The 10,676-nt window shown below is 43.9% G+C and overlaps 1 protein-coding gene across 1 annotated transcript in view; it reads left to right on the plus strand.

Annotated features, from left to right (window-relative positions):
* Positions 1-147: 147 nt before the first annotated feature.
* usp43a (ubiquitin specific peptidase 43a) overlaps positions 148-10,676 on the plus strand; it is a 103,964-nt gene continuing 93,435 nt past the window's right edge. The window contains exons 1-2 of the mRNA XM_035659634.1: positions 148-775; positions 9,254-9,415. Coding sequence (XP_035515527.1) covers positions 158-775; positions 9,254-9,415 — 780 coding nt within the window. The 5' untranslated portion in view covers positions 148-157. The remainder of the gene's footprint in view (positions 776-9,253; positions 9,416-10,676) is intronic.

Consider the following 10,676-nt stretch of genomic DNA (forward strand, 5'->3'; position numbering starts at 1 on the left):
TGTGCCTTATTGGCACCGAGGCGGTGCCACCTCAGCGGTAAGTGGAGCGAAGGAAAGAGGAGGAGGAGGAGGAGGAGGAGGGGGTAGACAGCCTGGCAGACAGGTGCGCGGCTCCACAGTCTTTCATTTTCTCGCGGTCCTATTAAGTAATAGAGCCATGGATACCCGCAAGGAAAACAAGGTAAGGAAACCCATAAAACCCAAAGCGACGAAGGGCAAAGAGAAGAAATACAGAAGCGGGAGATTTACCAGGAGGAAATCGCTGCGATCTTTAGGGAATTTCATGGGAAGGATCCTTAAAACTTTGGGCACTTTGGCGCACTTTGGCGACGCGCAGCCGCCAGACGCGGAGGACGACGACGGCGGCTTCGGGCAAAGCGCCACGGGGGGGTTCAAACAAGACGACTGTCCGCAGGTCTCCAGGGAGGGGACCGTGAAGAAGAGCTCCACGGTGTCTTCCTCTCACGGCTCGGTCAAAGACAGGCTGTCGTGGTGCTACGGCGACAAGACCCCCGGGGTGCTGGGACTGAAGAACCACGGCAACACCTGTTTCATGAACGCCGTGGTCCAGTGCCTCAGCAACACGGACCTGCTCGCCGAGTACCTCGGGCTGGAGCAGTACAAGTCGGACTTGTGCTACCGCGGGAGGGTGAACGGGGAGGCGAGAGGCGAGGAGCGGCAGAGCGCCAGGGGAGAGGTGACCGAGCAGCTGGCGTCGCTGGTTCGAGCGCTGTGGACGCTGGAGTACACGCCGCAGCTGTCTGTGGAGTTCAAGGTGAGGACAGAGAGAGAGAGAGAGAGAGAGAGCGCTGGGTGTTCATCTGTTAGGGTTGCTGCTGATGCCGTTATCGTTTTATTGTGTTCAGTGGCAATCAGTCTAGTATTTTCATTTGCAGCCATTTCATAGAGGAGATTATTTGTTTTTCTTTCGAATAAATGTTGTCTTCATATTCAACTTAACCTCTGTTATTGTACACAAACACCAGCTGCATTCTTTGGTGAATATTACTTTGAAAGTTTGAAAGTACTGTTTTTATTTAGAATTTCATTATTTTTCTTACAACTTATTCAGCAAGGTGGATCATAGAAAGTCTATATTCCCAAAGGAACAAAGCATGCATGGGCCCCACACCCCTGTGGGGGCCCATGCATGCTTTGTACCCCTGCCAGTCAATGGGTTTGTGATTATTTGATTGACTGCACAGTTGTCTGGGAATGTGCTCCACCACAGGCGCAATAAAACCCAAACCATAAGGCCTTCAGCTATTTTTAATTAAATAACCACAAACTAATTGACATGCATCAAACCGGGGGCCAGGTACTGCTTGAGTTTCTGAATCTCTAGGCAAAATATAATTACCCTGCCTCGAGTTGTCTGCTGTGTGTGTGCTGCACTCGATGGGTACTCGGAGAAGACTGGGTGCACGCACACTGCACAGAGAGGGGGAGAAAGAAGGGATCAATGGGGTCTTAACAAGGAAATTTGTGGCCAAGTGCCCCCATGCAGGCCGCTCCAGCAATGGGTAAAGAGACGTCATTCTCTTCAGGCCAGATTACTCAGGCACATTCCTCCCTTGGAATCTCCCAAGTTACTAGCCGACGAGTTTCTTGAGTTCAGCACACAGTTGTGATGGCTTTAGTGTAACTTGTGCCCTGCCACGACTCAGCAGCAGCATATGTCAAAAAGATTTTGTGGGATTTGTAAGCCGTATTACCAACTATCACAGTCTGTATTGGCAAAACAAATATTTGAATGAGCACGTCAGGTGAGCGCTTGACAATGTGGTTCAACGGTCAACTTCCTTTCTGTGACTAAAGGCACACAGGTCATGTTTCAGTATGTCAGGGGAGGAGGCGATCTTTAAGCACGTGAAGCAGTAATAATAAAAACACCTCACCACTTTGCCTCACAGTTTGGGCATTTTATTGCTTGTTGAACTAGTGGTAGTTGTGTGTGTGTGTGCGTGCACTGTGGTTACTGATTACCTGCAGACTGCAGTGTCACCGCTTGACTCACCTGCTGCAACAATCCAGCACTTGGTGTGGTTTGTCTGCATTCCTTGACTGTCATGTGTAGTGCGGGGGAGTCAAGCATTCCTTTCTTATAGACACAAACTATTAAATGCATGTGATAGTAGTGTACAGACTACATCGCAAAGGATTTTACATCAACAAGTTGTAATACACATACACACAAAAGGCTTCTTGCTGTCGCAGTCACTTGTGGCCGGTGTGAGCCAGGCCCTCAGGGGCCCCCTGCCTTTTCCTATGGGCTTGTTGGATGACAGTCAACCAGTAGGCTTACTGAGTAGTATCTGCTCTGTTGCATCAAGAGCCTGGGGGAAGTTATCGGGGAAGGGGGTATGCAACATGTGTATAAAAACAAACACACAGACAATCAAACAGGCATTGAGAGGCTGCTTATCATTTATATTGGAAAGGGTTGATATTCATGACAGTGACTTTGGATGTAGCTTTCCTCATCCACAACCACAGTAATGAATTAATAACATGTGTACAGAGAGGGAGGGTGCAGTGATCTAGTCCAAAGCTCTAAGAGAACAGAAGTGATTAATACACAAGAAAAGCTTGATGTTGTTTTGATCTGAGAAATACAAGGAGTCATGGTGTTACAGATCATTAATGCTGAGCACCTGCATGCGTGTATGATTTAAAGAGCAGATTTTAAACTCTTGTCACGTGCAGATTCACTAAGTTGAGTCTCTGCAGACTTTTGAAATAATCGAAAAGCTTGCGATGAGAAACAAAGACATGAAGTAACGCAAGGTCTTGAAGGGCATTTGTAATGGTGCAATGTGCACCACAGGATGAGAGAGAGATTCTTCTTGATATCAAGACACAGTACAAAATATATGAAGAACAACCTGTGGATCCAGATTGGTTGTCTCACTAATATCATGTATTAACTCTGGCACAAACCTTGGCAGCATGTTGTCTCTTACTTAACACATGATCCACTGTGTGTCTCATTGAGGCCCTTTGTCTTAAAATGGATTAGAAATTCTGACTGTAATGGCCACCTGCTGGAATACACAGCCCTTCAACTTTATATCTGAACGTGCTGTCCTGTACGTAAATCAAGAAATTTCCTCTTTCCTCTCTAATATACTCTCCCCATAGTTGGCTGCAATTAAAAAAAACATGTCCTTCACTGCCCTTTTCTTGCATTCGAACCATCACACAGTGATTTGTGTCTGTCTGTTCAGGGCAAAGTAGGAGAGAGGATGTTTACTGTAGCAAGTGCATTCAGCCTGGAAAAGGAGGCCGCCCCCCTGCTGAGACGCTCCCAATGGTGTGCACTCAGTGGAAGAGAGAACCCCCCCCCAGGCTGTAATCGGAGGGACAGACAACTGATCGTTATACGAAAACTGTGCACACTTAAAGATGGGCCGGCAAAGAAACGTTTTTTTCTGAAATAGGGGCTCTTTTTTTTGTTTTTCTAACTTATTTTGAGTTTGCCAGTAGAGCTCACGTCTAGACCAAAGATATGCATCCTGTTAAAAGGTTTGGCTTGGACACTCCATAGAGAACAAGTTCTGTTTTACTTTCTTGGCCTATGAAAGACCAAAGTGCAGTCTGTTGTATACTGCGCTGCATGCAAAATAACAACAAATTCTATAAAGTCCATCTTTGTCCTAAAATCACAATACATTTGAGGGTGTAAAAAACTGAATGGTGCGAATCACTCGACTGGTTTAACAAGTGATGCTTGTGGTCGTGTTTTATAAGAAAGTGAGGCCTTTAGGTTCAGAGGTACCTCACCGGAGAGTATAAATGATGAGAGTAAATGTTCTCGTTGGAATCATTGTTAAATTCAGATGGGGGGAGTATTCACTGTGCCTTCTGTGGGCATTTATACACAGTGATCTGCCACAACCGACCACCTCACCAACCGGACAGCAAAGTCCCCTGCAACCCAGCACTTATCTCATTTGTAAAGTATGCCCGCATTAGAGTCCTACACATAATGAGTTTGACTGATATGAAATGTGTTACCGAATGCAGCTTTGCTCATAAACAGTGATCAGCCTAATGGTAGTGCTGCATTTAAAGGTCAAAATTTCCAACTTTGCCATAAACCGCTTCGCTACGCATTTGATGTTGATGAAATCCGGTGGGATGAAGTGTCCTTTTATTGGTTGGTCCAAAAGTTGTCTACATGAATTTAGCTTGATGACAGAGTAGGCTCTCTCTTTTCTACCACGCTGCACTCCTGACCTAAAGGATTTAATGACACAGTAACTACTTTTAAAAAGTCGTAGCAAGGAGCCTGGAGTCATCTTTTTTTATTTATTTTATTTTAATTCATTTTTTACGCTCGACAGAATGCAGCACAGTGGGGCCAGTGGAGCTCAGTCTGAAGCTCAGATGAAGCCCGGCGTTTTAAGTAGTCTAGTTTATTCTGGGAGTGCAGGCAGTGTGTGACAGTGAGGCAGGCCAGAGAGACTGATGGTTTGTTTGTCTTTTCTTGTCTCTGCTCTCCGTCAAAGACCACTCTCATTCTCACTCTTGGTGCTGAAGACGTTTGTAGAAAGACACACACACACACATTGCAGTGGAGATATGCACCACCTGGACTGTGATTGATTGTGTGATTGAAGTTAGATTGTGGCCTTTTTTCAGGGAAGTTATTACTTAGTTTAGCAGGAGAGTTTATTTTATGTTTTTAAGCACACAATAGATATAATAATCAGTGTATTTTATATTTGACCACAGACATGCAGTAGGATCTATGTCTCAGCTGTTGAAGTGAACAGGGAGTGATAATACTTCAAACACTTCATTATAAAACACAAGCTGGGCCAGTTACAAGTATTGTAACAGAGCCTCCATATGCTGTCTGGGAGCAGCATGCATTCCCACGACTCAGTGAGCTGCACTCCATTATACCTACACCGCTGTGACAAAAGGCAATAAAGAAACACAAGGAGAAGTGTGTCTGCGCTGTATCTTTGTAAGCACTACAGTATGAGACCATTTTCCACCAGGTTTATTATACCTGCCATGATTTATGTACCTAGCCTCAACAACACAGCATAAGAAGCCATGGGAATAAATCAATCTTTACTATTCTGGGGTGCGATAGTGCGATCACCGAATCATGGAAGAGAGTCTGGGATGACTTTCCTACCTTATCTCAGTGATGGGAAGCACATGAATATAAGGCATGTAAGCTCTCGATAGCGTGACAGAGACAGCTTCCTAGACTCTCAGTTGTGCACACAGTAGCGTATTTACAGCCTCAGCTGCGAGTATCAATTTCTCTGTTTCAGCAGAGCCTTGGGAGATCTTCCCCTTCTGGGCTGTAAACCATTTATTTCCATTGCATCTCATCCTTTTCTTATTTCTTACTGATCGCCTGTAAATCCCACGCAGGGGACATCTGCAGACCAAAGGCTTTGTTCCGTCTTGACTCGCAGGCATCTTTATCAAAAGATTTTCCAAGCTTCTGTGCTTCGCAGAGAAAATATAAGTCTGGTTCCAAGAATCATTTCGATTTGTCATCAGAAATACCTGCTATTGTTCTGGAGGTGAATCCGGTGTGGCCTAGGATGACAGGAAGTTGGAGGCTGTATTAGTTTAGATTTGGAAGGATGGCAGGAAGTGGTAGGGGAAGGACAGGTGCTAAGAGAGGCTCATCTGTGTGTGTGCGTGTGTGTTTTCCAGGGCTGACTGGAGCTCAGCTGGGACTGCTTAGCGGGGGGAATGGTGCTTACGTGATATAGAGGAAAGAAAAAGAGAGTTAATAGAAAGAGAGGACAGTGAGGTTGTGCGTTTGCGTGTGTGAGACAGGAAAAGGATGGATGAAACACAGCATGAGAGGAGAGAGAGAGAAAGAGAAAGAGAGAGAGAGAGAGAGGAATAAGTGAAGGGTGTAAGTGATGACTGCCCTGCATCCGGTCTGCTCTGACAGCAGAGGTGTGCAGGCCGGTAACACAAGGGCCGCTGAAAAATGAAAACTGCAAATGGAGCAGCCAGTAATGACAGATTCTATCCAGCTTCATTCCAGCTACACCTGTGGGGGGGCAGTGGGTGGTGTGTGGAGTAAGAAAAAAAAGAGTGTGTGCAGTTCCTCTTAAGGTTATGCCCTGTCATAATTTGTCAGCATCATTTTCTGTCTGTCACAGAGGAATCTATCCGGGCCTGTTTTGGCAACGATGAGGTGAGGGGGTGTAAATGGGTTTTTTTAGGGAGAGAGAGGAGGGTTATTTGCTTGATGTATGTTTATAGTAAATTCCTGGCCTGCCAGCACTCTGATCCGTCATTGTTTACAGAGAAGGGAGGATGGATGTAGGGGAGGGCATGAAGGGTAATGGTGTGAAGTGAAGCAAAGGTAGCTAAGACAGGACACTAAAACAGATTTGTGGGTGTGGAAGCTGGGGGTGTGCAGCCCTGCCTCTGTTGACCAACGGGAGGTCACGACCCCCGCTGTGTGAGACTGCACAGGTTTATGGCTGTCTTTTGTTATTCCCTTATCTTTCTTTCATGGTTTTTTTCTTCTTTGTTGCTGTCTTTGTTTGTAGAAAAGCTGGTAGTCATTGATTATTTTGTTTCGTTCTCTTTATTGAGAAAGAACATCAGATAAAGGGTGATTGCTTTGCCCCATTGGTCGAACCGTGTGCTCCTGTGCTCAGGATTAAACTTTGGATTGGCTTTGGATTTCTGTTTTAATATGACCTTAAAGCACACCCAATTAAAGCCCCCCAAATTCTGTTTAACCATATCTTTCTAACATAATTTGTCCTTTTGGTGGAGGGGAGCTTTCACTTTAATCATTAGTGGGAGTTAGGTATTACCACTAATCCTGAATTTTCTCACTCATGTTTTCCAAAATGAAAACAAGTAAATAGCCCTAAATTATGGAAAAGCATTGAGGCTACAAAGCTTTGTTCCGCATGCTCTGATTTTATGGAAAAACTGACGAATAAAGTCAATGAATGAAATTAAGCTCGCTTCAAGATAGAGAGAATTAAGAGAAATGTTGCTTGGAATCCACCACATCGGGTCAGACCCAATCAGATGTGGGTTGAGAATCAGATCATTTGTCTAGACTGATCAATGGTTCCTTACAAAAAGCTCTGTGCTCCCTCAAGTTGACCCTTCCGCCCACCTTTATCCTCTCCTTGACTGGCTCTGAAGTGTTTGCTCGACAAACACTTAAAGTCCCACCGGAGCTGTGCTCAGGTCAGCTTTGTACACTGCTAGTTTGCAGAGAAACTCGACATTTTGACTAACCCGCACTCCTTTTTTCTTTCTCTCCACCCTTGCTTCACCATCACATTACAATTTTTTTTTGTCTTCCTTTCATTTTTCCCTTTACAAGAATTCAATTAAATAAGACTTGATGCTGGGGAATACAACATTGGCAAATCTTTTTAAGTGCCTTTGAGGCTGAGTGGCACATTTCACCAGAGACGCTCTGAGAGACAACACTCTATCAACAGATATCAAAGACAGGAGCCCACACACACACACACAAACACACACTCAGACAGTGGGAGAAAGCAGAAGAGATGAGGCCGGTGGAGAAGCCATCTCCTCAACTTAATGAAGTCGTAACGTCTCGATGTCATCGGGTTTCTTAGCGCAGACTCTTTGTAACCTTGGAAACTGTCCTTCTTTCTCTTCGCCTTAGTGTGTTTTCGCCCCTCTTGTTTTGTTGGTAGCTTTGAGAAACTGAACTGCCTCTGTTTTCTCAGTTTTCATCTCCGGGACAGCCACAACAGCGCCGTCTTTTTCGATAGGTCTGTTGAAACTCCGCCAGCATCCCTCTCTCCACTCCCTTTACTCCGCTGCTCCCTCTCTCCATCTGTCCCTCATCCCTCCATCCCCTGTCAGTGCTTCCTCATAGTGATGAAGCTCATTAGCGGGCTTTCTCTGTCATGTGGTGGTGGGGGGTGTTTATATTTAGATACTGGGATACTGCAGGTATGATGTGGTGATTTTTAATGAGGTGTGGAGCAGAGCCTGGAGCCTGTCAGTCACACACAGAGCGACGGAGAGACATTGAAGTAGCTGCCCGGTATAGTGTTAATGCATGTCGTTAGATTGGGGGCCATTTTCTCTCTCTGACTCATACACTCACAACTCCTTCCTCATAATTGAATTAGATAGTTTGGCTGTTTTTCTTTTCCAATAACACCTGTCAGGTTTTGGATATCCTCTGTATGAGTCATCCTTTGGTGTGCAGTGTATGAATGCGATTGGAGAACTACAACAAATGGAGTACTTGCGTGTCTGACTTTGTTTACTGACGCTCTTATGCTGCAGTCTGAGGACACTGTTTAAACGGCCACAGTCCTAAAATAGGATGAAGTAATTCCACTTGCTTCCAATAGAAAGTAAGACCATTGATTTGAACTGCTGTCCTGGATATTTGAGTGAATTTTCTGACCTCAGTGGTGCAAATAATTATTTAATATAATATAAATAAGGTGGCAAGGCCTAACAGTACATTTTAGAACTGACAAATTGCCCCCAGTCATCAGCTTGCAATAGCATTAGGTGATTCATCTATTGATTGTCGATTAACAGAAAAGGAACTCCTTTGATCATCAGAATCACATTTTTGTCTTTTTTCAAGCAAATACCAAACATTTGCTGGTTTTACATATGTAATAGTAATTTGAATATATTTGGGTTTTGGACTGTTGGTCAAATAAACGATGTCACCTTTGGCTGTGGAAATTTATAAAAGTTATTTCTTTATTGTTTGACATTTTAAAGGCTAAATGATAAATTGATTAACTGAGAAAATACTGTTTGTGCAGCCCTGTCTGAAAATACAGTAAGCATTGCGATTATTATTATTTTTTAATAGCCTGATTTTCTGTATGCATCTTCCAAAATGTGGAGTCCACGGTGATTAAGTGCCCTCTGCCTCTTCACCCTTTTCAGTGAACACTTGACTTTTCAAAGTTCCTGTTTTCCCAGAGAGCAATGTCCAAAGAGAATTGTAGATGACTTCATTACATGATCTTATCATAACCAAATACTGTCTGACAGATGTTCTTAGATTAGTCTGCATTAAGTGATGATAAGAGAAAAAAATGTCCCTGCTTTTTTCCATCTGAGTGCTCCAAGCTGAAACAAACTGTAACTCACAAATGATGAGTTCCTGTGTTCCATGTGATCATCATGGCCTCATTTTGTCAGGAAGGATGTCAGTATTTAATGACTTTTGAAATCACCCAAAGTGACAGATTAATTATGATGTGTCTCCTCTCCTCAGAGCATAGTGGCCAAGTACGGATCTCAGTTTCGGGGAAACTCTCAGCATGATGCCCTCGAGTTCCTCCTCTGGCTTTTGGACAGAGTTCATGAAGATGCTAATTCCAGCCCAAACAACAACAGCAGCAGCAGCAGCAGCAGCAAGACCAAAGCCAACGCCAAGGTGAGTCCACACAATCAACCAGCAGCCGCAGGCTCTGCAACAGTCTTTGTTACAGATGTGTCCTTGACGTGGCTTTAAAAGGCTAAATGTGATCAGTGATTAAGCTTGAGGATAACTTAAAATGCAGGTACTGCTTGCTTGAGTCCTCTCACATGTATCCTTTCCTCTTTCTGTCTATCTCTTGCTGTCTCACACCCACACACAAAAACACACAAAGCCTCTGTGTCTTGTAGCACCTCGCTGGTAAAAGCAAATTCATGCACAGACATTTTGCTCAAAGCATTCTGAGCTAATTTTCTTGACAACATGACACACTTTAATTAATGTACAAGTAGGTGAATAAATTATAGTTTTTCATAAACACTGATAAGTTTATTGTGTTATGCCTAATAGTGGAGTCATACGCAGCAGATATCTAGCATATACCAGAGTAATAGCCCACTTAACAGTCAACAAGTTCTAAACAAATACTAAACCATCTAAAGGTGTTGGCTTCAAGATATCTATTGTAACTCGCTCTTTGTTGAAGCGTTTTCAGCTTAATTTCGGAAGGTAAAAAGAGCTTGATCCTTGCTTGCTAATAGCCAACTTAACAAAAGCAAAGATTTTTCTGTGGCATACAAGTTTGTGAGAACAGAGGCCGCCCTCCGCCCATCATGTTGGAGCTAAGTCAGTGCTGACTGTCATTCCTGCTGCTCATTAAATGTGAGCAGGAGGTCACAGACGCAATTTGACTGAATCCTTGAGCCGCCCCAGACACCCCAGTCCTCAAGCATGTTTTATTTTCTTTGAAGATTAGTTGTAGGATCAGCTTTAGCCAATAAGAAAATGGGAAGAAACCTTGAGGAATATATATTCAATATAAAACAGAAATCTCCTGCTCCTCGTCAGTCTCCGTCTGCCACATTCGTATTGCATGAAAACCTTTTTACATAAGTTTTTGTAGAAAGCAGAGTCTGATCCAGCTTACGGTGCATAATCATGTTGCACGTAGCATTTGTGAGACTATTGTTTAATCAAAGCTGTGAATCTGTTTAGGATACAGTTGTGTGTTCCCCCGTGGAGCTGGTTTTGTAAAGAGTCAACGTTGCAGTGCTCTGAATGCCGGTGTGCTTCTTCCACCTGCAGTTTAGTTTAAACCCATTGAGCCTTGCTTGGTCTGAAATGAACCTTTGTTTGGAGTGACTCTTTTCCTGTGAAATGTAAAAGGAGATGGTGTTGAAGTGGCAGACATCCGTTCACTGTCTCTCTCTCTCTCTCT

The sequence above is a fragment of the Morone saxatilis genome, unplaced genomic scaffold (genome assembly GCF_004916995.1).
Source record: "Morone saxatilis isolate NCDOM2014 unplaced genomic scaffold, NCSU_SB_2.0 Contig17, whole genome shotgun sequence".
Lineage (NCBI taxonomy): Eukaryota > Metazoa > Chordata > Actinopteri > Moronidae > Morone > Morone saxatilis.